Source organism: Ictidomys tridecemlineatus, chromosome 12, assembly GCF_052094955.1.
Source record: "Ictidomys tridecemlineatus isolate mIctTri1 chromosome 12, mIctTri1.hap1, whole genome shotgun sequence".
Taxonomy (NCBI): domain Eukaryota; kingdom Metazoa; phylum Chordata; class Mammalia; order Rodentia; family Sciuridae; genus Ictidomys; species Ictidomys tridecemlineatus.
The window spans coordinates 61,895,926-61,923,472 of record NC_135488.1 but is presented as its reverse complement, the minus strand read 5'-3'; the positions used below and the strand labels follow the sequence as shown (position 1 = coordinate 61,923,472).

The window sequence follows — 27,547 nt, the reverse complement described above, 5'->3', positions numbered from 1 at the left end:
AGGGCTCCACGGTGGTGCTCTATAGCTAGCCCCGCCAGCCCATGTTTGAGAGGAGAGAGCACAGTACTTGCCAGCCAATGCCTGGACTCAGTCCTGTGGCTGTGTAGAAGGGAACTCTTCTTTGATCCCCCTCATGCCCAGCAGAGGGCACTCTGAGGCTGTGCCTCCTGGAGAAGCGGCAGCTGCTCCTGTTGGAGGGCAGGAACTGGAAGCATCCTTCAGAGACCCTAAGGAGTGAGCAAGTGACTTATGCTCTTGCCTTGCCCAGCAGAGCCCCAGACCTCACTGAGGTCAAAATCACTGGGCTTATCCCTGCTCTGGTGCTTACCAGGTGGTAACCCAGGGCAATTCTCTGCTTTAGTTTCCTTCTCTGATAAATGTGGATTATAATACACTATCTCAAAGGGCCAATATGAATATTAAGTGACCTAATGTTCTTAAGTGTTAAGCACAGTGCTGGCATTACACCATGGATGATAAAACATTACTGCCTTTTTTTTTTTTTGGCGGGGGGGTGGGGGGTACCAGGGATTGAACTCTTGATCACTGAGCCACATCCCCAGCCCTATTTTGTATCTTATTTAGAGACAAGTTCTGAGTTGCTTAGTGCCTTGGTTTTGCTGAGGCTTTGAACTCACAATCCTCCTGCCTCAGTCTCCCAAGCTGCTGGGATTACAGGTGAGTATTCCCTGTGCCTGGCCACATTATTACCTTTCAGCATCAGGATCCAGATGGTCCTGGAGCCCCACTGGCAGCCTCCTCTCTAAGTGGCCCAAACACCCTTCCCTTTCTGACCTGTGGCAAAAACTCCTACTGCTCTGCCCCTATTGCAGGCCTCTTGGGGTGGGCCGGGAACTGGGGTTCCATGTGGATAACCCATCATGAATTCGCAGGAGAATGCATGAACTTTAGCCTCCAGAACCTTCATGTAGGGCTTGAGCCAGGCCTTGCTCCCTCCCCGGACTTCAGTTTCATTAGGGCAAATGAACTCCAAAGTTCCTTTCAGTAAACCTTCCTCTAAGGTGTAACAAGTGTGGTCAGGCTGCATCATGTGGCATCTGGTTCAGTCTCTGCAGTTGGAACCTGCAGAAGCCTGGGCTGCCTCTGCTGCTCTGGTGAGTGGTGGGTGCATTTCCTCCCTTAGCCTCTCGTTCCCATGGCAATGAGGGTAAACAGTACCAATCCAGCCCCCTGTGGGAGGTCCAGCAGGGTTGATTCACCCTCTTCCACCCTCTAGCCTGGCTGACCAGGGCCTTAGGAGTACCTTATGTCCCCACGAGGTGGCGAGGCCCTCTCATGCCTGGCCTTTGCCTTCTCTGAGCATAGAACACAGGTTTCAGAGCCTTCTAAGTGCTTACTAGGCCTATCTCCCCATGCAATCCAGGATTTTGGACTCTCAGGTGCCTTTGGAACTGGGAAGATCAGAAAGGTATTTCCCAGATCTTGATCCCAGGACCCCCACCACTGAGGCAGGGAGACTTTTGTGCCAGCCTCCAGGGCCTAACTGTGTGTGTTCCTGGAGTTCATGGTCCAGCCTCAACTACCACAGACATGAGCACATGCAAGAAGACACATAAATACATGCCTACACATGCCCAGAGCTCAGCTGCTGGGGTGAGCAGGACCACAGATTAGCCAAAAGACAAACAAATGTTTCTCTTTGTCTTTGGTGTGAAAGAACTGGATAAATCTTTGGGGGTTTTGTGTTTTGTGTTTGGGGCAAGCAGCTGGCCTGTGAGAGGCAGAGGTGGGAGAGGAATATTCCAAGCCCACCCTAGGGAACTCTAGCATCTCTGCTATGAGCATGACCAGCTGGGATGAGGCTGGTCAAGGGTGCCCTCCCACTCCCAATCCCTGTCCCATGAATAGATATGTATGCCCCACACCTAGGATGGAACCGAGTTCATGGTTAACCAAGCCTGGAGGGGCCAGCTGCTCCTACCCCACTCTTGTCACCATTCCTCCAAGACAAGCTCCATCCTAATATCTCACTCCGGGGAGCTGGGCACTGGGAAGCAACCTTCTCCTCATTCACACCCTTCCCCATAAAGCATGACCTCCTGTCTATGCACAAACTGCCTGTGGCTGTGGTCATTCTGATTCACAGAGCTAAAGTGTGCGACCCCGTGTGAACCCACTAGGAAAGCCCAGCTGCGCTCCCTCACCCCTGGGATCCCACATGGTGACTGGGAGGTAGACAAAGAGCACTTTCGGTTACCCAAGTGGAGACCCCTAGGGTGACATCTCTCTACCACTGCCCCCTTCAGTCTTACCTCTCAGTGACCTGGGGTGCAGCGGCTGAGGAACATCATCTAGAAGCTATGTAGCTGAGTAGTCACTCAGAGCTTCTGGGGTCAGCTGGGGTGGGGGGTTAAATGACAAGAGTGCCGAGGAGGGAGTGAATTGTCTTGAATGTGAGCTGGAGAGCCTGGGACTTCTGTTTTTAGTGAGGAGTTGGGGGAAGGGGAGAGGGGAAGGAGAAGGAATTTTCTTTCTTCTTTTGGGGGACCCACCTTTTGAGCTCAGTTGGGGCCTCAGCTAAGAAACTGAAGCTGTCTAGTGGCCACTTGGTTCACAGGCCTGCCTCCCCAACCCCAGGCCAGGGAGGACAGGGCCCCACCCACCCGCCCTTCCAGACCTGGGGTGTCTGCTTGGAGCTGCAGGACTCTGTCTGGCCCACACTCTGGTTCAGTTCTCTCTTTGGCTGCTGCTAAGGCCTCTCCTTCTCCGACCTGGCCCCAGATGTAAAACAGGGAACAAGGCCTCCTTCTCAAGAGGCTGTGTGTATTCCACATCCTTTAACCAGACCCACACATCTGGGCAATGGTGTTTGCTAAGTGAATGAATGAATGTGAGAGTGAGTGAGCTCTAGTGAATGCAGCAGTGGCTACGGCCAGGTGTATAGACACATTGAAAGGGCACTACCTTGGTAGGCAAGACCCCACTGAATGGGCCTCACCCAACCCAGGCATCCTGGGGAAAAAGTCTGCCCGTCCCCCTTGAAATCCTTAAAGGAAGTCCACAAATGCTTATTGTGGAAGTGGGTGGAGCTAGGATGTAGCAGAATCGCCTGGGGAGTAGAAAGTTCTCAGTCTCCCATTGCCTCTGCTTGACCCCAGGTTCTTATTCAGTGCAATGAGGTGTATCCTCCCTGGTACCAGAGTATTAAAAGTGAGTATGAGCCTTGAGTACCCACCTGAGTATTGGCAGAAACCGGAGAAGGCAGCCCTGGAGAGAAGGGGAAGTTCATGGGGACAGAATCAGGGTTAGGAAATGGGGTCAGTCTATGGCCAGAATTAAGGATCAGTTATGGCCAGGGTCAGACTTACAGGGAGGCCAGACCTGGGGTCAACCCTGGGCTCAATTTGTAGTAAAAGTTGGGAATATGGAAATTGCAAGAGAAAACTGGGAGGCAGAAGAGGTCTGCTTTTTAAGATGCTAATTTGCCCATAAATGATGAGTGTCAAGACCAGTGGGCCCATGGAGAGAAGGCCAGGCCTGAAGGACAGTGATGAAGACTGGGAGCTGCTTTCCTGGCTCTGGAAAAGGCCCAGATCCCCACACATCCGAACACACTCTAGGCAGGAGCCCTGGTGCAAAGGGCAGGGACAGCTGCATTATTTTCTGGAACAAAGTGGAGCTTCATGAATAGTCCATCCTGTGACTTGCCTGAGTGAGAAAGCAAGGGACAAGGGGCAAAGTGGGGGAGTTGGAGTTGAAAGGAGGCAAGTCCGCTCTCTGGAATATCCAGGCAGAGAACAGAAACAGACACAGTCAAAGGCAAAGACTGAGACAGGCTGAGAGGACCACAAGAGGAAGATGGAGACAGGGGCCAGAAATAGGAGCCCCAGGGAGGAAAGCAGGAAGATTCAAAGATATAACAGACAGATTTAGATGGAGGGAGAGCAATAGAGCGATGGCAGGAGAAGCCACACACACTCATTCTCTCTCTCTCTCTCTCTCTCTCTCTCTCTCTCTCTCTCTCTCTCACACACACACACACACACACACACACTCACGCAGCCGCCCTGAGCCTTGCTGGAAATAATCCCGTTCGCGACGCCGGGGCCTCAGCTGCACAGGCGATGCGGAGCTGTTACCTTGCACATCTGTCAGCTCCAAATGTAGAAGCTGTCATAGGGTTGTGTGTGTGAGTGTGAGAGAGAGTGCGTATGTGTGTGTGTGCATGTGGGCCTGTTCCTCCCCAAGAATTCTGAGGCCTTAGTCGGCAAAAGGAGATCCCCGAAGACCCTGAAGGCTCTCCAGGAAGCCCATGCCTTGGGAAGCAGTTTTGCTCCTTCCCTTCCTGTGCAGGTCCAGCCTGGGGCTACCCAGGGTTAAGAGCTAGCCCACTGGGCTTGACTTCTGCAGCCTGCCTTGGCCGCTTTCAGCCTGGTAGGGACTGGGCAGTCAATTCTCCTAGAAGCCACTGAAATCTCCTCACTTGTCTGAAGGGGACATCAAGTAGCAGGGCTCCATGGACCCCAGAAGGGTGGAGATGAGCATCTGGCCTGATGGATACTGGTCACTCCTGGGATGTCAGGGATTCCTTTCATTCTTATTATAGCTGAAAGGTTTCTGTGTCTGACTCTGGTTTCTGGGGATGTACCCAGCATCCAGGTCCCTCTGGAGCACTGAGCACCTTGCCTCCTCTGGCCTGTCCTTCTCCCAGCTACTTTCCTTGCTTGACAAGATGATGAGACTTGGGAACTGACTGTGGGTTGCAAAAGGTATAAGAATCTCCAGGAACAGAGAGTTGGCACCAAACCTGGAAGACAAGAGTGCTTAGCTTTCTCTTGTGAGAATCCCTGGGTAGAACCCTGTTCCCACCTATCTGATGGTCTTTTCCATGTTCTCATACCCACCTTTCCAGAACCCCCAGGTGGGAGAACTTTCATTCTTGTATTTGCCCTTTTTTTCTGCTTTAATCCAAGTTTATCACAGAGGGACTTGATAGTAATGCAGAGGAGGCTCCAAAACCCATCCAATAAGGAAGGCAGCCTTTTCCCTAAGTGAGGACAAAGAGGAGCCCTGGTCAAAAAGTCACAGTTCCTATGTTGCTGTCTTCCCACAAGGCCATTCCCACCCAGTTTAAGCCTCCCCTGACCCTCAGAACTGACCCTTCAAGACAACGGCACAAAAGCTGCCACCCATCCCTGTGGCTGGCACCTTCTACCCTACCTGGCCTTAGCACCCATCTTCACCCCAGGGCATCTCTGGTCCTCTCTTCTACCATCCCTTTTTAATGTCCAAAGGTCAGGACATTAAAGCAGTCTTTGGAAACTCATGGTGCCCAGAGCAGGGTTCTAAGAGAGGAGATGAAGCCAAAGACCTTGGATCTTGGCTGAAGCCCAGTCCTTTCAAGGAAACCAGAGGCCACCACCCTGGGTTGGTTTGTTCCAGACCCAAACTCTTATAGTTGCCTATGAACCCCATGTGGGCCTAATCAAAACCCCAGCTCCATGTGCGTGTGTGCGTGTGTGTGTATGTGTGTGTGTCCCTTTTGCCACCTTAATAGTCGTATGTTGGCTTGAACATTTAGCCTTACTTATGCGTGGAGGGGTGCCATAGCGTGTGTTCCTGTGTATAACAGTGCTGATGGGAAATTTGCCAGAGAGCAAGTGTGTCGATGTGGGCTTGGGTTGGGTGTGTAACTGTGCACCTACTTACGAGCCTATTGTATGAATGTGATTGTAACTTTGAAAACTGCTAGGAGCCCACATCAGCATTTGTTCTTGGTAACGGCGGATGCGTGTTTAAACCACACACACGTGCACCAGTGGACATATATACGATTACAAATAATTGTGTCTAAATCATACATTATGCCCCTGGGTTGCTTTGGGTTCATAAACTGCATACAAGCAGGAATCCACGCAAAGGTGTGCATGAGATTTAACCAGCTTGTGTGCATTAACCAGTGTGTGTGTGTGTGTGTGTGTGTGTGTGTGTGTGTGTGTGTGTGCATGCATGTGGGTGATTTTTGACATGGGGCAGGTGTTGCTGCAGAAATGTATGTGTTTAGGCCCACGACTGGGGACAACAATTGTGTGTTGACAAACTCCAGCCACCCCTTAAGCCACGTCCAGCAAGAAGGAAATGTGTAAATGTGTTTGTGAAACTCAAAACAGAACAGGGACAAAATGCCAGGCCCTGCCATGGCAGCCGCAAGTTGAGGACGGTTATTTTTTTTCTCTGTCTCCATCTCTCCCTCTCTCCAGCATCTCGGCCCCTCTCTGGCGTCGTTCCTCACACCTAAGCCCAATGGTGTTTTGCAGTCTTTCAGCTGTTACCTCAGTCCCTCCTCGCCTCATTCCCGATTCACTCCGTTGCTATAGGTATGTTTGAAACCCCAGCGTGGTAGATTTTAATTAGTCTTCCTACAGATGGCCAATTAACATTCATTACTTTTGCCTTGAGCGATTAATTATGAGTTTGGATAGAAAAGGAGAGAAGAGGAGAGGAAGATGGGCAGGTGAATGAAAGGAGAAAAGAGAAGGGGGTTTGATTGGGAGTTTGGAATTTTTACACAGAGCAGGCTGGTGGGGGAGAGGGTGGGAAAGAGCTGTTTGAATCCCCTCACCCCCAGCGGCCTCCCTCGGCCCACAGCTGCTCTGGGGCCCCTAATCGGCTTGGCTGGCCCAGCCCTCCAGAAAAATAGAGCTCACACCCTCGTTTGGGGGTCCTTAAGCCTTTGGTGTTCCCTGACCCCAGCCCTTTCATATTACCGGCCTCTTGTTTCTTGTGCCAGAGCTGGGTGGGAACTGTCAGGCATCATCCAAAATGCCAACCAGGAAACTCGGCGAGCGGTCATTCATTCATTCCTAAATTGTAGTGGCTCACTGTACAGATGAGGAAACTGAGGCCCAGACAGGAAGTGACTTCTCCCTGATTCTCAGGGACAGTCTGGCTCTACTGACCTCTGGGCCCAGCTCTTTCATTGCAGCCAGGGTAGTTTATAAAGACTGTGGGACATTCCCCACTAACAATCTGGTTTCAAATGCAATTCACATCCTTTGGTGTACACCTAACTGCTAGATGATCGTGTGATTTTTCCAGCTCATTGAAAGCCGACCTAGGTGATGTTGCCCAGATCAGGAACCACATCTCTGTTCCGAATCCCACATTCACTCCAGCAACGGGGAAGCTATGGCTAAATGTAAATAAGCACTGGTCTTTTGGATGGTGGGGTTACAAATGGTTCTTGTTTTCTTTTCTAAAATCATCTGGTTTTATTCTTTTTTCTTTCTCTAGCACAAATATATTGTTTGAATAACATAAAGTATGTCTACATATTACTTGAACATTTTTAAAAATATATTTTGTAAAAAGGAAAAGGAGTCCATGTTAATTTATGATCTCCATTAAAAGACCACAAATATGTACATAAAAATATTAACTTGAGTCAGAACTTCTGTCACAGTTTTGCCACCTACTTAAAAACTATCATTAGTTAAGTTGAATTTTTAAAAAGAGTACCCAACTCATAGATTCATGAGGATTCAACAAAATAATGCATGGAAGCTCTTAGAACAGTGTCTTATATCTAGAAAAAGCTTGATAAATGTTAGCTACTACTAGTTTTAGTAACAGTAAAATTTTTAAGTAAAGCTATCTGGGTGGTGGGATTTTCAGGAATTTTTACTTAGTTGTTTTTGCTTTTCTTTATCTTGAAAAATTTCCATAGCAAACATACATTACCTTGGTGATAAGATAAAGTAATTTTGTGATTTTTTTTTTCAGTGCTGAGCATTGAACCCAGAGCCTCGTAGGCCTGTGCTCTACCACCGAGCTACACCCCCAGCCTCAAGACAGAGTAATTTTGAAGAGGAGCGGGGAGGGTGATGGAAAAGGAGGAAGGAAGGAAGGAAGGAAGGAAGGAAGGAAGGAAGGAAGGAAGGAAGGAAGGAAGGAAGGAAGGGTGGGTGGACAGATGTTCTAAGCAAATATAGTTCTACTGTTCTAAATTTCTACCATTTTCTACCCACAGTGGTGATAGACTTGGTATGACAGTTGTATGGCCCATGCTCCCTGTAGATCTTACTCATACTATAACACTGTCCCCTCCAGGACTCCAGGAAACTCTACATCTCCACTCCTACTGGTTAGCGCTTCCTCATCCTTCGTATCCTCAGCCTGTTCCTTGACCTTTCTCCCACTGGGGGCTCACACCCAGCCTTCTATGGGTCTGTTCTTGTGAGTCTCTTTTCTTCTGGGGCCATGTTGTTTACTGGTGAGCAGGAGCTGGAGCCCAATCCCTTGCCTCCAGAGGCTCACCATGAGGTCTCTGAGCAGCTCTCTTCTCCCCCTCCCTCCCAGAACACTTCCTCTGCTCACACTTCATCTCTGTTCCCTGAGATTTCCATGTACATGTAACACTGTCCATGAGGCCCACACTTAACTGCAATTCCTTGTGTGACTCTTAGTTCTCATTTCTTTTGGGGGGGAGGTACCAGGGATTAAACCCAGGGGTGCTCAATCACTGAGCCACATCTGCAGTCCTTTCTTATATGTATTTTATTTAGGGACAGAGTTTCACTGAGTTGCTGAGGCTGGCTTTGAACTTGAGATTCTCCTGCTTCGGCCTCCTGAGCTGCTGGGATTACAGGCACGTACCACCACGCTCAGCTTAGTTCTCATTTCTGAGAGTGAGAATGATATTGGACTAGGGTTTCTTTTAGAGCTCCTTTATGAGTCCGTGGATTGGCTCCCACAGATCATGTGTCCGTCCTTGGTCTGATGAACTGTGGAGAGGTGGGGTGGTGGAGACTTATTCACATGGTGCAGCATATAACTGTTTGGGCCAATTTTTCAAATGGGAGTCTGGGTAGGACAAGAAATGGTTGGCATCTTTGGTATTGTGCTCCTACCATGTGCCCCTAGAACACCCCATGTGGACATGATTCACACTGTATCACCAATGTCTAGTGGCTTGTTCTATTCTAGCCATCACACCACATGCTAAGCTCCCTGAGGGGGGCAACCAGTTCTGTCTTGCTGATGACTCTCCTCCACTAAGCACAATGCTTGGCACTTAGGCACTTAGAATGTATCTGTTGAATGCTGGGAAAGTGCATCAGGTCATGAATGGCACACCCTATGTGTTTATAAAGGTCACATAGAGATTCAAAAGATGAATCCCTGGGGTAGTCACCTGTTAGCTTCAGATTTCCCTGGTCAGAGCTGATGATCCAGGTGAATTAGAGCAGCCCGGGAGGGCTTCCTGAAGAAGAAGTAAATGAAGCTAACAGGGGTGCCCCTGGGCTTGTGTAGGGGTGAGGGAGTAGGCTGCAGCTGGGAAGAGCAGCCTTGTGCCTCTGTGGAGGCAGAAGGAGCATGAATGGCTGAAACCAGAGGCTCACTGGGCATCGAAAAAGAAAGAGGCCCTGGAAATCAGACATGGATCTAGGAGAAAGAGGCCTTTTCTGAGGAGAGGCCATGAGGCAAAAGAGGGTACAGAGGCCAGGTGTGGTGGTGCATGCCTGTAATCCCAGCAACTCAGGAGGCTGAGGCAGGAGAATCCCAAGTTTGAGGCCAGCCTCAACAACCTAGTAGGGCCTGAAGCAATTTAGCAAGACCTGGTCTCAAAAAGAAATAAAAAAATATAAAAGGGTTGGGATGCAGCTCAATAGTAAAGCACTCTGGGGTTAAATCCCTGGTACCAGGGGAAAAAGAAAAAAAAGAGGGTAAGGAGAACCTAAATGGAACCAAGGGCAGTGGCTGCCTTGTTCTTTTCATGCCACGGCCCCAGGGAGTCCTAGGTCCCTGCCACATGCCTTTCCAGAGTTACACAAATATAAGTGTAAGCAGAGATCTGACAAGAAGGGTGAGGAGGGCCACCTGGAAGAAGTGACATGAACAGACCTGGAGGTTGAGCATGGTTGGCACTCGGTGGGGGGTGGGGGGACATTCTGGCAGAAACCCCATAAGCAAAACCACTGATCAGGGAACAGGCATGGCATGGGGACAGGGACACAGCTAGCCGAGTGGCCTAGGGTCTGTTAGAGAAGAGGCTGGATGGCAGCTGTCTTTGAAGCCCCAGGGCTGTGGAACCGGGTTGGCATAGAGCCACTCTCCTGTCCTCCATGCTTTCCTTCTGGCTGCTCCCCGCCACTGGTGGCCGCCAATAGGGACGCAGCGAGTCAAGAGCCTCTCTTGCAGTCTTCCACTCTCATCACACCCTTCACCCAATGTCCTCTTTCCTGTAGATGCCATCTACTGTGGGGGACCTGACAACGAAACACAAGAGCTGTGCTCAGCCTTCATGGCGGCTCAGGGGAGATACGCACGGGAGCAGCAGGTCCACAAGAAAAGGCCTGCACCTGACCTTGAGTCCAACAGGACTTTGGATTGAAACCAGGATGGCCTCGGCCTCTGTCGGGCTGACACTGAGGCTCCAGGCACTGCCCGACCTCTCTGGTTTGCCATACTCATTCTGTGACCCTCTGTCTGTTACCAAATGTCACTTCCCTCTGGGTCACTTAACTTCAAATGCCTGAGAAAGAAACTCATTGTTTAAGTCAGACCCCAAATCGAGCTCGCCCACAGGGACCACCCCTGATGCAATTGGCGATGACCAGAAGGAAGGCCGTGCGTGGGGTTTACCCAGGGCCCAGTAGGAGGTGGGAGTCTAGCAGGCAGGGATTCTGAAAATTTTTACATACGTCTAGGTTTTCTTTTAATTTAATGTACTGTTTCAGTGTCCCTTTAATTTATTTTATTTTGCTGTTTCTGGTTTTTGAAAGACACAAGCTTCGTAATTATAGCCACTGTCTATTGGAAATAAACATTTATTCTAAATTGTTGTTCTGATATAGCAGAAGAAAATGTACTACCTGAATTATCATGAAACATTTTCTTCTTTTAAATTTTTTTTCCCACTTTGAAAATCTTTGGGGATTACTTACTGGCATAATTTCTCTGTTCTGTCCCAAATGGTTTGGAAATATTTATTGCTTCTCAGAGGACAAACCATGAAGTATTGCTTCAATCTGATGGCAAAGAAAAAAAAAATGTCTGTAGTTTTGATCAGAAGCTCTTTAGGAAAAAAAAATAATGCTTGCAGTGATTAGCCCATTGTTTAAAATTTGTTAACATTTGTAAACAAAAGGTGAATTCAAATTTGGAAACCAAAGTCAGCCAAGCCCTCCCTGCTACCAGCCACCTGTGCTTTTCAAGAATAGCTCCATACAACTTCCCAGGTTTGAATAATCTGCAGAAGCCCCTCAATCACAACCAATAATCCAACATGTTTTCAACAACCCCAGAGCTTCCTGTATGTTATGCCTTCCCTCCCTTACAAATGTTTTGAAAATTTGCCAGCTTTTCAGAGATGCATGAATAGTGTCATACAAAGAATTGACAGTACTGAGATCACTTTGGAGTTCTTTCATATCCCGACAAACCTCAACACCATTAAATCCCCAAGATGTGCATGACAATGTGTGTACAAAGCTCTTGGCTCATCCTCCGTAAACGTTGTAGCAACACTATTAAATCTTCCACTTGTGTAAGCAGCTCCAGTGTAGACAGAGCCATGCATTTTATTAAAATCGGCTTCCATAATAATTGGATGTAACAGCCTCCCAATGATCTTATCCATACCGTGGCACCCATGAATGCCGGCTTAATTAAGTCGGCCCCAGATATTTTCTGCAGGGACCTTGCACAGGTTGAGAGCTAGGCATCATTACACCAGCAGTTGTCTCATTGTATCTCATGAGTAATCTGTGGAAACAATGCCCATCTTTATCACTCCATTAATAATTCTAAATGCTTGCTATATGCAGGTGTTACACTAAGTGCTTTAACTTACATACTCATTGAATCCTCTCAACCAACTGTAAGGCAGAATCCCTGATTTATCCCCATTTTTCAGATAACTAAACTAGCAATGATAGGTTGAGTCACTTGCCCAAGATTCACAGCAAGTCTACACAATGTGTAGAAACCAACTTAAATGAGTTGTAAATTTTCTTTGTTCCTCTTTGACTTCCTACTAGAATACTTGCCTTTGTTCACAAATTAGATTCCCAATGCCCATGATAGACAGTGTTCCCAGAATTAAAATCTTTTCAACTGCAAATACATCCTACTTTTCTCATTAGTCTTAATTCATCAGATAATAGCTTAAAAAGAATGTCACCAGAAAGTGTATGATTACAAAACTACACCAATTATAAATACATTAAATACATATACATATTTTTTTGTATTCTGAAAATTTCCAGGAATTTTTCCAAGTTATGATTGCTCTTTCTTTCCTAAATTGTTCTAACAGAACAACTAGTGTGGCTGACAGAATTGTATATCCTTTATAATGAAAAATCCAATTACTAAGATTTAAAAATTGTATTTCTATTAGCCCTGGACCCTTTGTACTTTAAAAGTAGCTTGAGGGTGATAAGGGCCATTGCTTCCTTTCAAAATTCATGTGCAGAATCTTGTTTTGAAACGTGTGACCTTTTTTTTTTTTTTTTTGGACCAGGGATTGAACCCAAGAGCACTTTACCACTGAGCCACAGCCCTAGCCCTTTTTTTTTTTTTTTAATATTTTATTAAGAGACAGGGTCTCACTGAGTTGTTTAGGGCCTTACTAAGTTACTGAGGCTGGCTTTGAACTGGTGATCCTCATCCTCTTGCCTCAGCCTCCCCAGCTGCTGGGATAACAGGCGTGGGCCACCGTGCCCCTACCTACCTCATACTGACCCTGATTTATTCTTCATGATGAATTACTTGATTACTCCTCACTACTACTCCTGGCATCATTATTTGATGGTAAACTCTTGGAAATCTTTGTGAAAAATAGAAACCCAAACTTTTGTTTTGACATCAGTTTTTTGATTCCTGTGACTTAAGCATTTATTTAGAATTGCTCAGTGATTGTGTTCCATTTACAAGAAGAGAATGCCAATGACAGATTCTCTAACACTTCCTGTTAAGATGCCTTCCATGTTTTCTCAGTTATTTTCTAACCAGATTAATGTCCCAAAGCAGGGCTCTTTCAGCCTCATGACACACTCCTGCTAATGGCCTAGAAACAATGGATTTCAGGGTTTCCCACTGGCTAGAGTTTTTAAGAGGAATTTGCTTTATTGTTATTTAACACTCTTTCATCCTGATCTTCTTAATTCTTTTTCTTTTATTAATCCTTTGATGGTTGTCCTAGGCATTTTATCAATCATATTTCACTTTCCAAACTCTAAAATTAATCACTATATATGCAGAAAAAAATATCTTTCAGAAAAAATATTTGATACCAATGGGCTTTATCTTCAACCCTCCCACTCTGCCCCAACTTATGTACTATTGTTATTCCATATTTAGTTCTTTGTGGTATAAGTCTCATATATTATACAAGAATGTTATGGATTTGTGCAGTTGATATTGATTTAGATTAATTCAATCCCCATTCATTCTTCCATCTCAGACTTCTCTTCTGCAACAGTTTTCCTTCTGCCTGAAATTTCTTTAGTGAGGTTTGGTTGGTAGAAATGTTCATTTTGATTTGTCTGAGAATGTCTTTATTTCACTCTTATTCTTGAAAGACAGTTTTTGCTAAAAATACAATTTTAACTTGTGAATTATTTTTTCTCAGTGCTTTGAAGATATATCCCACTCCTTACTGGCACCCACAGTCGAGAGTCAGTCCTCAGTCAAATGTCGTCGCTTTCTAATAATTTGTCTTTTCTCTCCGCTACTTTTTTTTTCGGGGTAGGGTGGGGGTGGCAGCTAACCAGGGATTGAACTCAAGGTCACTAGACCACTGAGCTATATCCCCAGCCCTGTGTTGTATTTTATTTAGAAACAGGGTCTCACTGTGTTGCTTAGCATCACCATTTTTGCTGAGGCTTGTTTTGAACTCTCAATCCTCCTGCCTCAGCCTCCCAAGCCACTGGGATTACAAGCATGCAACACTGCACCTGGCTCTCTGCTACTTTTAAGATCCTTTTTCATTATGTATTCTGCAATTGTATTGTTTATGTGTAAATTTATTTATCTTGTGGGGATCCAGTGAAGTTTCTTATTCCAACGATTGACATTATCCCTCAACTTCAAAAGTTTCTTTGCCATAAACTCTTCAAATAAAAACTTCTCTAGGTTTCTCTACTTCTAGAACCCAGACTAGATAAATGATCGTCCTCAGGCACAGCCCTTCATCTCTCTTAACCTCTCAATATATTTTACAGTTTGATCCTCTTGGTGATATATATATATATATATATATATATATATATTAGCTCTTTTGATTTCTAGTTAATAAACTCTCTCTTCTGTTATGTCTAATCTGTTAATTTCTTATAAATTGAACTTCTAATTTCAATGGCTATAATTTTTATCCCTCATTGGTACTTTTCCAAATCAACAGGGCCCTTTTTGTTCACACTGAGGCATAATTTATACACAGCACATTCTGGGCAAGTGCTCTACAACTGAGCTACATCCCAGTCTTTTATTTTATTTTATTTTTTGAAATAGGGTCTTGCTAAGTTCAGGATAGCCTCAATCTTCTGGCTCTCCTATCTCATCTTCCCGAGTAGATGGGATTTCAGGTGCACATCATCACATCTGGATAAAATGTACATATCTTAAGTGTATTTCCTGGTGAATTTTCACTTATGTGTAACATGCATGTGAACAGCACCTAGATTAAAATATAGAACATTTCCAGAAGTTTAAAAAGTGTCACTGTGCCACTTTCCAGTCAATAAATCAGTAATCCCTCAGAAATAACTATTCTTCTGATTTATATCACACAGATTAATTTTGCCTGTTCTACAGTACCATATGAATGAAAATTTTACAGCATGTACTTTTTTTTCTGTCTCTTTTTTGCTTGCTTGCTTGTTTGTTTGTTTGTTTGTTTTTTGGTGCCAGGGATTAAACCCAGGAGCACTCAACCACTGAGCCACATTCTCAGCCCTTTTCATTTTATTTAGAGACAGGGTCTTGCTAAGTTGCTGAGGCTGGCTTTGAACTTGCAATCCTTCTGCCTCAGCCTCCTGAGCCACTGAGATTACAGGTGTGCACCACTGTGCCCAGCTTCTGTCTGGGCAATAATGCTTCTGATTCATCCATGTTGCTGCATTTAGAAATAATTCATTTCTCTCTCTCTTCTCTCTCTCTCTCTCTCTCTCTCTCTCTCTCTCTCTCTCTCTTTCTCTCTCTCTCTTCTCTCTCTCCCCACTCTCTCTCTTTTGCTAAATTCCATTGTATGAACCTAACAATTTATTCTACTGTTCATGGGAATGAAGATTACTTAAAGTTATTAGAAATTATGAGTAAATTTTTCTGTGGATATATGCATTCTTTTCTCTTGGATGGATGCATGGAAGTAGGATGGCTGAATGGGTATATGTTTACTTTTATTTAAAATTGATAAATAGTTTTCCTGAGTTGGACCACTGCATACTCCTATTTTAGATATTTTTTATTTTCTTCTAATACCCTTTAAATTTTTGAATGGAAAGTACTTTATATTATTTTTAATTATTTTATATTACATATCTGACAATTCTTTCTCTCTCTTTACTTTCTCTCTCTTGGTGCTGGGGATCCAACCAAGGGCCTCTCACTTGCTGGGCAATCATTTCCACCATTGAGCTACTACATTGAGCTACTAATTCTACCCTGCCCTACTAATTCTCTATTATATGTGGTCTTTTCTCAAGTTTGATTCTGTAACTTGCAGTTTCTGCTTTGTTTTTTGGGGTGCTTTGTAATTTTTTATTGTGTGTTTATCTTTCTTAGAACTTCATCCATGGGAATTATATGAAGTTTGACTTTTAAATGTGTTACTCTACATTGTTATCCTAGGGGATCCTATATTTTTAGCTTAGAGTCTTCTAGAGTTTTCTAAGATTTTTGGTCCCAAATCCAAGTGAGAGTGGGACTGTGGTTAGGAACTCATTTTTTCCTTTCTAGTTAAAGATAAGGAAGGCATATATGCCCATCATCTCCCTTTGTGGGGGTGGAATATTTTGTTCACTTAGTAAAGATGTACCATTTAGGGGGTCTCTGGTCTGACTTCCTTTGGATGAGTCCCAAATTTTGTCCTTTGTTCCTTTTTCTTGTGGCCCTTTAAAGGCAAAGCTTTTGGCTACCTGGGAATTGAGATTTGTCTCAACACAAACTCTAGCTTTAGAATTTACTTCCCTGTCTCAATTCAAGCCAAGTGTAATTTCTGGAAAACTAAAGTTTTTTTTTCTTCTTGTTTTTGTGCCATTTCTGTCATCATTTGAAGATAGGACTTTTTGTTTGTTTACTTGCAGTACTGATGATGCACCCAGGACTTCATACATGGTAGGCAAGTGCTCTACCACTGAGCAACATTCCCAGCCCCCTAAAATTGCTATTTTGTTTGTTTGGGGGTTTGGGGAGGAGCAGGTTTTAAAGACTGGCAGAAGGTTAATAGTTAAAGTTAAGTAATAAAATATGTGGGGATTCATTATGTCATCCTCTCTACAAAGAATGCTTAAATTTCAACATAAGAAAAAGTTCGACTAGACATGGTGGTGCACACCTGCAATCCCAGAAATTCCAGAGGCTGAGACAGGAGGTTCACAAGTTCAAGGCCAGCCTCAGTCATTTAGTGAGACCCTTAATAATTTAGCAAATTCCTGTCTCAAAATAAAAAATGAAAAGGACTGGGTATGTAGTTCAGTTGCAAAAGCATTTTGGGTTCAATTCCAAGTATGGGAAAATTTTAAAAAACCCTGAAAATGTTTGTTAAAATTTTTTTTCATAGTGAGATATTTAGGAGTGAAACCTCACAATGGATATAATTCACTTTAAAATACAGCAGAAAGCCAGTTTGCTCACACCTGTAATCCCAGCAGCTCAGGAGGCTGAGGCAGAAGGATCCTGAGTTCAAAGCCAGCCTCAACAAAAGTGAGGCAGTAAGCAACTCAATGAGACCCTGTCTCTAAATAAAATACAAAATAAGGCTGGGGATGTGGCTCAGTGGTCGAGTGCCCCTGAGATCAATCCCTGGTAGCCCCCCCAAAGCTAAAAACTATAAACATCAGAGAAAAAAGGATGAAGCAAAGTAGAAAATTGTTGACAACAATTCAATCTGACAGTGTATTTAAGTGTTAAATGTAGGATTTTTCTACTTTTTTGAGTTTGGAAATGTTTATAATAAAAAGTCAAAATAAAATAGAATGGAATTAGACCTTCTGTCCTGGGAAGGTCATCTGGACATGTAGTCTACCATATTATAAGAAACAAAATTGACATCACATTATGCTGAGTGTACCTACAAAAGAAAGCATCCGCCAACAAGCCAAATCATTCAACAACCGAATTCGAGTCAGAAATGTGTGTACTAAGTAAGGAAAAGCTATTCAGATCCAGACATGAATAAACAAATTTGTATGAGTGGGCAGTGGGGAAGAAAGCAGGTGAGCAGGTTAGCAGAACACCAAGCCAGGTCAGGATAGGCCTATGGAGGTGCCTTGACATTGATCTCTGCCAAAGGGCTCCGTTCTTCCTAGGGTCATCCGGTGTCTGCTAGTTGATCAGGACATCTATGTAATGGCAAGATTTTATCCTCTCCTTTCTTAGGTCCTGTCTGTCTAGTTTTAAGTAAGAGAGATTGCCTCCCAGCTCCTGCCCAAGTATCGTCCACTCTAAATCCCCCCCCCCCGCCCCCTTCTAGCCTCTTTTGCTCCTCATGGGATGTCCATTCCAGAATATCCTATTGGCTGGCCTGGATATATCCTGGATGCCTCCTGGGCCAACTACTACATAATCATCCAACATTTCACCAAATCTGGGAATTTCTTCTAGACTAAAGCTCTGATACATAAATACACTCCAAAGAAGGAGCCCTAATTTGGGAAGACAGAACAGGCTCGACACACATGTAGAAAAGAAACATTTCCCTAAATTAAATGAATCTGCAAAGATAGACTGTTAGAGAGAAAACATTTATGTTATGCAAAACCCTGAGATCTTTAATCTCCATTTAAGAATTAAGTGTTTGGCTTATCCCTGGATTTACAAAGCATCTATTGAAAAGGTCTTTTCAGAAGAATGGGATATTTGCTCCAAGATCACACATCATATAATATAGAGATACACTGGAAACTTTGAATTTATAGTCTTTTCTACCCAAGAGTTTAGCTTATTATTGGCAGACTCCAAGTTCAAAATGTCTGAGTTTTTTTCCCCAGCAGTCAAAGGCTCTCCATGAGCAGTCTTCTTTCAGAATGAGGCCTGGGGAAGCCCACACTAAAGACCAAGCAAGAATTCCAGCTCTCCTTTCGTGGAAAACTTACAGAATATAGTTATCTCTTCTTTATGTCCCATTATAATGAAAACACATTTTTATACTGTCTCAGAACATTCATAGCCCGGAAGTATGTTTCTCAAATTTATATAGTCAATCAATGAATCCTTAGTGAGCATCTATTATATGTTAGGCCACTGTGCTGAATGTTGGAAACACAACAGTGAACTACATAGATGGTCGTCACGAAGTTGACATTCTAAATATTTGACTGCATGCACTTTGGACAATTTTTGTCTTCTCCGAAGTTGGACTGATACATACTTCAGTGTAGTATTTTGAACAAAGCTTAAAGGGGAAATGTATTGGACATACACAGAGAGGCACAAAGAACAAGAAGTCCTTGGATGAATGTCTTTGCTGGTGGTAGTATTGTTCAGGGCATTTTGCCCACAGAGGAGCAGAGGATGGAGGCTTGCCCAAGGATGGCTTCACATGCTAAACTAAGCTATTTGAACTTATCAGAAATAGTGGCATTCCCAGTCCATGCTTATTTAGAATTTATTATATGCCAAGAGGTATATCTGATTCTAATTCTCTTGACACCTCTCCAGAGTAGGTGTTATTATTATCTCCATATTGATGCTGAAAAACTGAGTAATGGTTTATTTATGAAACTGACCTGGGTCCCACTGTTGTGTGAAAACAAATGTTAAGAGTATAGAAATGCAGAATAATCAGAAGTGCATTTTTCCTAATAAGTGTCTTTCCTATGGGTGGAATCTGTCTTACAAATCAATGACACTAGCTGTGGCTAAGTGGTAGAGTGCTTGCCTCACACTTGTGAGGCACTGGGTTGGAACCTACATTAAAAATTAAATGGATAAATAAAGATATTGTGTTCATCTGCAGCTAAAATTTATAAAATAGTGATGGGAGATTGGGGAGAAAATTGGGGGAACTTCATATCTAATATAATTTGAATTATCATTTTCTGCAGGAAAATTAAAATGTTTGTTAAAGAACAGGAGAAGATATTACTCTGCTGTTCTTGGGTGGAGCGCTCTGAATATGTGTGTGCATTATGTTAACTTTATAGTGTTTCTCAAGTCCTCTATTATCTGACTGTTCTATTATTATAGTGATAATTCCAACTATTTTTAAAAAGAGTATAGAGGTATATTATAGAACTCTGGTGGTTATGTATAAAATGAATTGTAGAGAGGAGAAATCACAAATGTAAATGTATCATGGAGAGCCCAAATTAGGCCAGTGGCAGGTAAAATAGAAAGAAAGGGCATGACTGAGAAGGGGACATCGCAAATGCCTCTTAGCTGCTGAGCCTAGGTCCTGCAGAAAGGCATGCTCCTTATCAAAAGAGAGAAGCCAGGGAGAGGCACAGAGTTGGTAGGGAAGATGTTGAACTCAGTTTGGGGGGGATGGTGAATGTCTTGGGGGTCTGTGGGATCCCCAAGAAAACATCTCACAAGCATCTAAAATTTAATGACTAGGTCTGGGGGAATATATAAACTCATAAGGAATTTGCATCAAATATTGGTAGAAGCTATAGGAGTATATGATGGGTAGATAGATAGATAGATAAAGATAGAATAAACGGAATGAGGAAGGACTAAGGACAGGGATACCTTAGTGGACACCCACTTAGAAGAACAAATGGTGTCCTTGAAGGAGCAACTCCTACAGGCAGCAAAGGAAAGGAAAATAAAAGGAAGAGAGTTTCCAAAAGAAAAGGGAGTTAAAGGTACTCAATGCTTAAGACACTAAGGACAATAATGACTAAAAAAAGACTTGCATTTGAAAATAAGAAGCTTTCCATTCTCTCATTCCCCTTTATCTATCCCCTTTTGCATTATCTTTATTTTCTATAACAACTCTGTCCAGTAGAAATATGACATGAGGGCTGGGGTTGTGGCTCAGAGGTAGAGTGCTTCCCTAGCATGTGTGAAGCCCTGGGTTCGATCCTCAGCACCACATAAAAATAAATAAATAAAATAAAGGTATTGTGTCCATCTACAACCACAAAAATATTTTAAAAAATAAATACGACACTAGACACATATGTAATTGTAAATGTTGGAGTAATACATTAAAAAACTTAAAAAGAAACCAGAAATTTTAAATGTATTTTAACTTGATACATTCATTACAACATGTAATCAATATAGAAAATATTAAAAAGATATTTTACATATTTTAAACATTAAGCCTGTCCGGTGCCAATTATGGTGTGTCTTAAAAAAAAAAAAAACTTGTGTGTTCAAATGTGGTGTATATTTACATTTATAGAACATCTCAATTTGGGCCATCCATATTTTGTATGCCTTATAAACAAATGTGTCTCCTGAAGAGCAGAGCTCTATTAAGATAATAGCAGCTAACATATATCAATTCCTATGTGTTAGGGACTGCTGTAAATCCTTCAGGCCAGGATTATAACTAATCTAATCTCAAAATCAGCAACAAATTTGTTGTGCTTATCATCATCTCCACAAGTACATGTGGCTCTTGCAATAATAACATCATGTAAGTTTGGAAACTTTGCAACCCCTTTTTCTAATGTGATGGAGGCAGAAGTCTGGTTGCAAAGGCGTGAGTGAAAGAGAAGTTGAGAACATTGAAGAAAGTCTAAAATGTATCCAGAAAGTGTGGTGGTGAAGAAAAGACAACAGACTAAGGGAAACATGAGGATAGAAAATTTTTGTATGTGAAGAAACATTAAGATAAAAGTAGGCTGAAGAGGAAAGAGGAAGTTGGAAGCTAAAAGGGATATGGCTAAGGATATTGACAGATCAAGCCCTCTGCAAGATGAACGCTCTATTGGAGAAATCGCCAGGCTGTGCTGGGAGCCATGATGTATACCGCAGCATTCCAGCTGGGAGGAGGACATGAGGATCATTTTCTAGTTTCCCACATGGGCAAAGGCAGTGTCAATAACTTTCACTTGGTGTTTCTTTGGAGTCAGTCATTGGCCCTGTGCACTACATGCTATCTCATTTAATAATCACAGAGCCCATATAATATTTGCCATTTTATAGATGTACAAGCTGAAGCAAGATAATTGGCTTCAGGTTTCATCACTAGAAAATGGAAGAGCCAGGATTTGAGCCTTGGTTATTCCAGAGATGGGAGGAGGAAGGAAAAATGTTGATGTGGGGCCAGAACCAAGACAGGTGGCTCAGGTTGTATCAGCCTGGTTGGCATCAGGCTCCTCTGCAGAAAGTGAGGCACTGGGTTGTGGGGAGACGGGAAATCCAGGAAGCTGGGGGTGGGATTGGATACATCCGAAATTAAAAATAAGCAACCTGCAGATGTGTAGGACATAGGTATTCCAGTGTGTATGATCAGGCTCCAGTCTCTAGCAGAGCTCAGCAGCTTGAGTGGAAGGCGAGAAATGGACCGGTAAGATTAGATTCATCCCTGGGCTAGAGAATCAAGGCCCTGGGAGCGGGTTCAACCAGTCCCAATGGCTCCAGTCTCCTCCGCTGCACACCCCAACCCTTGGTCTACAGCCGCAGGGTACAGGCCTAGGGAATGTATATCCAACTGAATCTGCTTCCCTAGGGGACCTTGCTCCGGCAAAATTCCCTGTCATCTCCTAACATAGAAAACGAAAATCTCCTGTTCTGTTCCTCTCCTTATCCGCACATCCTCGCGCCCTTAGTGATTTGGCTTGGTAGGGTCCTTTTCCCGACGGCGCTCGTCCTTTTCCAAGACTGAGGGTGAGGCAAAGAAGGAGGAAAAGAAAAAAAGGTGGTAGTGGGGGCAGGGAAACGGAAACGGAGGCGGGGGATAGCCCCAGACAGAAACCGGAGAGAAGGAGCGACCATCACCGAGAGCCAGAAAGATCCAAAGAGGCCACTAAAACCCGCGGCGCTCGCCGCAGGTTCAGTAACAATTCCTTCCCAGGGCGTTTCCGGGGCGTCGCCGCGGTGCCTGACCCTGGGTTGCCCAGGACGTGAAAGACTGCAGGGTGCGGTCCTCTGGCCTCCTCTTCCTATAGCCACCCCCTCTCCATCTCGCCCAAGGGGGCCGGAACGGCGTCGGCGCGCAGGAGCTTTTCGGAGCAGTCGAGTGGAAAATAGACTTTAACCCGCTTTGTGGCTGCAGGGGCGCCCGGAGCGCCCTCCCGGACCAAGGCTCCTGGCTCTCAGACAGGCCACTGCCAAGACCTGGCCTGGAGTCCCCGCAGAGTTGTGCGACGCGCAGACCCCCTGGCCTCCCGGCTCCAGGGGACCCGACCCGGATCTGTGCGCTCGTGCGCCCCTCTAGCCACTCGGATTGACCCCGGCAGCGATGAGAAAGCGGAACTCGCTTGGATCCCTTCCTCCCGATGGGCTGGCAAAGTGCGGGTGGCAGCCTCCCTATGAGCCTTTCTAGGCCTCCACAAGGTGTTTTCTTGCGACCTGGAATGCCCTGGTGGAAAAGTTTGCGGAGTAAGGGTTTTCATTGCCAATCGCTCTCTCATCCCCGGCAGATTACAGCATGAAATGGAAATAGGCCCAAGCAAGACTCATCACTGCTCTATGGTCACAGGTGTAAGGTGAAGGAAGGTCCGGGAGGCCGAGAACGCTGGCTTCCTAGTACCGCTGGCATGTCCTCTTGGGGATCAGGTCGAGCTGCTCCAGCAGCTCCAATTTAAGGTACAACGTCCCTGAGACCCCAGACGGACTTGAGCCCACCACCAGAGAAGGCAAGGAAAGCAGATCTCCCTGCGCTGAGGCCCACTGTCCCGGTCTGAGCCAGACACCATAAGGTGACTGGGTAAACGAACTATTTTCGGAGCATCGCGAAATGTTGCTTGAGAGCTGTGTGGTGATGGACCCGGCGACTTGTTCCTGCTCCGCTTCTGCCTGGTTCCTTGTGAAAAGAATGAGCGTCCCCATTCCGGAGCTGTCCCCCAAGACATCCAGGAAACGCAAAACCTCAGAAACAAGGCCACAGCTTCAGAGAGCATTCAAGAGATGGATGGTGGGTGAGCGGGAAGGTCCCTCAGGTCAGGGGAGCGGGGAACTTATTCTCGGGGAGGGGGGCGTATTTGTTGGATCCCAAACACCCACCCTATGCTCAAATCCAGATCAAGTTCTCTAAGAACTGAAATGACATCCCAGGATGAATGGAAGAGGGTTCAACTGAGTTTCACACTAGAGATAAGGGTTTGCCAAGTCCCAGTTTTCTTCCGACATCTTCTCTGACCCCACCGTGGGTTGAGACTGCTCGGAGGCCACCAGACTCAGCTAAAGGGAGGAGTCGCAGGGAAAACCTTGTGGTGGGGCGGAGAGGGGGAGGCTAGATGGTCCCGCACATTTTCCAGTCCGGCTTTTGCTTCCAACTGCGAGCTCCATCTCCACCCGCCGTCCCTCGCCCCGCCCCGCCCCGCCCCCCACCTTGGGGCAGGTGAGCGGCGGCCAATGGGCGAGCGCCGGGCAGGTGCCCGCTAACTCGCGCCTAGCAGCGCGGCTGCCGAGGCCTGACGGGGCAGTGCTGGGAGGATCGCGGGCGGGGGTCGGTCCTGGCGTGACTTGGAAGGGAGGGAGCCGGGCACAAGCCTCCGGTCGTAGAGGCAGCTCATAGTGGCGCACGCAGACCGCGTTAGCGCCAGTGCCTGAGCCAGAAACTGCCCGCTTGGCCAGAGGGGCCGAAGCTCCAGGCTGCGCGCGGTGGCCGGACTCTGTGCTAGCTCGCTCGCACACCCCTCGCCGCTCCGCTCCTGGCTCGCCGGCGGGGGCCGAGCCCAGGCAGGCGGGCGGGGGAGGTGAGGGGTGCGGGTGTATGTGCATGTGCCTGGCTGGGTGCACACCCCGCAAGGCGGCAGCGCCAGGACACGGAGCGCTCCCCAGAGCCCCGCTGCCTCTCACGGCTTCGGCGGCCGCGACCATGTTCCAGCCCGCGGCTAAGCGGGGTTTTACCATAGAATCCTTGGTGGCCAAGGACGGTGGCACCGGCGGGAGCACTGGAGGCGGGGGCGCGGGCTCCCATCCCCTGGCGACGGCCGCTTCAGAGGAACCACTCCGGCCCACAGCGCTCAACTACCCTCACCCCAGCGCGGCCGAGGCGGCCTTCGTGAGCGGCTTCCCCGCCGCAGCCGCCGCGGGCGCCGGTCGCTCGCTCTACGGAGGGCCGGAGCTCGTGTTTCCCGAGGCCATGAACCACCCCGCGCTGACCGTGCACCCAGCGCACCAGCTGGGCGCCTCCCCGTTGCAGCCCCCGCACTCCTTCTTCGGCGCCCAGCACCGGGACCCTCTCCACTTCTACCCCTGGGTCCTGCGGAACCGCTTCTTCGGCCACCGCTTCCAGGGTGAGTGCCCATGCTGTGCCTGCGGAAAGGGCTGGTCGGTGTCAGTGCCGCGAGGACACGAGGGAGGCTCGGGGGCGAGAGGGGGCCGTTCAGAAGTTGTTACCGAGAAGATTGTGGGTCCGCGAAGGTCTGTTCCAAGCCAGGGAAAGCCTCGCCAGATCCAGCTGCGCTCTGTCGTGTTGGTCTCTCGGTGAGTTAGGTTGGAACTTCCAGGCTTTCCCAGGAATGAGGCTGGTCCGGACGCCAAGCACAGGCGCATCCTTGGAGTCTCCTCTGGCCTTCCCTCGGCCAGCCCATTTTCTCCCCACTGAGCTAATCCCAGCCCAGAAAGCGCAGGGACTGCTGCCTTCCCTCGCCCTGGCTTGAGCCGGAAGATTCTTTGGTCTCACATTCACCACCAACTCCCACAGATCCACCCTCGCGGGCGCATCCAAACAGGAAAAAGTCCACCAGTTTGTCCTGGCTCAGTACGAAGCAGGGCAGCGGGCAGGGAAAACCTCAGAGTTAATGTTCAGTATGGAGTGCGCCACCGTCTTGGGATGTTTCTCAGCTAACCTTAGCCCGACTTTTCCAAGTCACACGTGTTTCTGGGACCCAGGGTGAGGAAGGTTTGCAGTAAGGGAACAGGCTTCTTTTACCGGGGGCTGCCTGCGGGAATCTACCCGGCTGCAGGGGGACTGACTACAGTCCTCCAGAGCAGCGGGTAGGGGGCGGAGGGCTTTTAAGGTCGTAGCAAGTCCTATCCCCCTGGTCTGCACCAAGCAATCCGTTTGCTAATTAAGATCCCCCACAGGCCTTACACACGCGCGCACTCACACCCTCACTCTCTTCAATTATCTTTCACCCTAAAAATGAGTTGCATTTGTTGGACTTCGTTTTCTTCCTTGAATTTGTTGGAATTTGGGTTTTTCCCCCCTTCCTTCCTTCCTTCTAAGAGTGGCCTTAATTTGCAAAGTAATTGCTTTAGTTCTCACTTTTATTTTGTTAGTGTAAAGGGGACTCCAGCGTTGGGAGGTTCCATCTATCAGTGGGAGTTAGGTAATTCGGATTTTAGTACAACAACGGAAAGGGCAAGGCTGGAGCTTCAGCTCCTGGAGCTAATCTGCAGGGAAGCTGGGTGTACGACAGGAAATTAGATGTCTGGTACAATTACTTAAATAATAAAAGAAAATTATCTCTTGAAGCTCTGGCTATAGTTGCTTGACTGTTTCAGGGAAAGCTGCTTTCCTGGAACCGATTTGTCAGTTTTTTTAGTTCCACCTGACCAACAGATGCTCACACGGAAGATTCAGAGAATGTAATTACTTGATAAGAATTTTTGTGGGCAGACTTGTCTTTTCTGAGGATTTCAAAGATTTGCCCCAATCCAGATCTGGGAGGATAAAAGAAAAAAAAAGCCTACATGTTAGCCGCTTTAGCAAGAGTTCCTGTTACTTAAAACCAATGCTTACTGATAAAATGAGGTTATATTCAAATTCAGCAAACTACCCCGGGTAGACTCAGCCTGGGTTTCAAAACCTTGCACTCACGGGCGGAGTTTGAGCCTCAGCAAATTGTGAGCCCGCAGCCCGCGGGTAGGGAACTGGTGAGGGTCAGGAGCTCAGAGAAGAACCAGGCGACAGGTTCCCAGACCTGTGCAGCGGCTCGGCTTGAGAGGCTCCCTCCGCTTCGGATCCTGAATCCCACGCGCTCGGTAACACCTTTTGCACCTCTGGCCTCGCCCTCGAGGACCTGGGGCACCAATGGTTGGGTGCGCCTTGCAAGAGATAAGGTTCCTACTCTGGGCATTCCTAGCCAGTCGAGGCCGGATAAATTCTCTGCAAAACCCTTTCTCGGAAATTGCTGCGGCTCCCCGAACCATCAGTCTCAGCGGATACGTTGTCAAGTTGCAGAAACGGTTGGATTTTTCACTCAAGAATCGCGTCTGGACGCGGAGATGGAGTCAAGCGGTCGCATTTTCTAATCCAGAAATCCGGTGGGCACTGAAGGACTTTTCAAATCCTGAGAGACCGTGGCTTTGGGCCCATCGTCTCTGCGGCAGATCGAAGTGCGTCCGGGCGGCGGAGCGCCCTCCAGTCCGGCCGGGCCTCGGGGCTGGGAGCCGAGCCGTCCCCGGGCCTCCGGCGCCGCGTTTTCTAGAGAACCGGGTCTCCGCGTTGCTCATTTCAGCCCCGTTTTAATGCAAAAAAACGAAACCCTACACGAACGAAAAGGAAACATGTCTGCGCTCTGCTCTGCGCTCTGCGCTCTCAGGCTGCGCGGTCCGGCGCATGGGGAAGGGACTTCTCCACTAAGCTAGGCTGTGGAAGATTAAAAAAAAGGAGCATGGAATGATCTGGACCCCAAAGCCTGGGGCCGCTCGCGAGGTCCGATGAGAGGAATCCGCGAAGAGAGAGATTGGCTGCATTTCGGCGCTATTTCTCCGAGATCAAGAACTTTCCGGGCAGGGGAGCGGCGCGGGGAGGGAGCTGTGGGTGAGACCCAGCCCTCCCGGTCCAGCGATGGTAACGGGCCGTGTTTCAAAGGGCGCCTTTGTTCCAGCCAGAGAAGGAGAATTGAGGTTATCTCCGCCGCCTAGCCTTCTTTCCCAGTCCTAGCCCCAGGCCCCTCCGCCCGGTAATCCGGCCGGGAGTCCCTGGCCGGCCGCGGTCTCTCTAGTTAGTAAGGATTGCAGCTCCAGCCCAGGGCTCTTCGGATCCGTAGCTCTCGCTTCCGGCTGCCTCATTCCTGGGAGTCTCTTACTGCTAACTCCCAGCCATAGCCTTGAAGAGGCCCGCAGAGAAAGGCTACAGGAAAACCGTAGAGGTGGGGGATGTTCAGTTTCAAACTCCAGGAAGGCTGTAGCAGTCCGTTTCCCCTTCACCTTTCTTAGTTGGAAACTACAGCCTTTTCTCAGCCTGGAATTACTGTGTGCAAACTGGCAGCACCACAGCCCCAAACTTGTTTTGCCCTTGTGGCCCAGTCAAGAGAAAATGAAGAGTAAGGGATGATTGGAGGTG

The 27,547-nt window shown here is 46.8% G+C and overlaps 1 protein-coding gene and 1 long non-coding RNA gene across 5 annotated transcripts in view; one reads left to right on the top strand and one right to left on the bottom strand.

Annotated features, from left to right (window-relative positions):
- Positions 1 to 8,499: 8,499 nt before the first annotated feature.
- Positions 8,500 to 25,205, bottom strand: LOC144369345 (uncharacterized). The gene is made up of 3 exons (XR_013428874.1): positions 24,652 to 25,205; positions 10,908 to 10,991; positions 8,500 to 10,229 (listed from the first exon to the last, which is right to left on the bottom strand). It is a non-coding gene; the product is annotated as an uncharacterized LOC144369345 (long non-coding RNA).
- The window catches only part of Emx1 (empty spiracles homeobox 1), a 17,144-nt gene continuing 13,221 nt past the window's right edge, over positions 23,625 to 27,547 (top strand). The window contains exon 1 of one of the 4 annotated variants that reach the window (XM_078029025.1): positions 23,625 to 24,548. In XM_078029025.1, coding sequence (XP_077885151.1) covers positions 24,023 to 24,548 — 526 coding nt within the window. In that variant the 5' untranslated portion in view covers positions 23,625 to 24,022. The remainder of the gene's footprint in view (positions 24,549 to 27,547) is intronic. The other 3 variants (XM_078029027.1, XM_078029026.1, XM_005322153.3) reach the window with 3 other exon arrangements.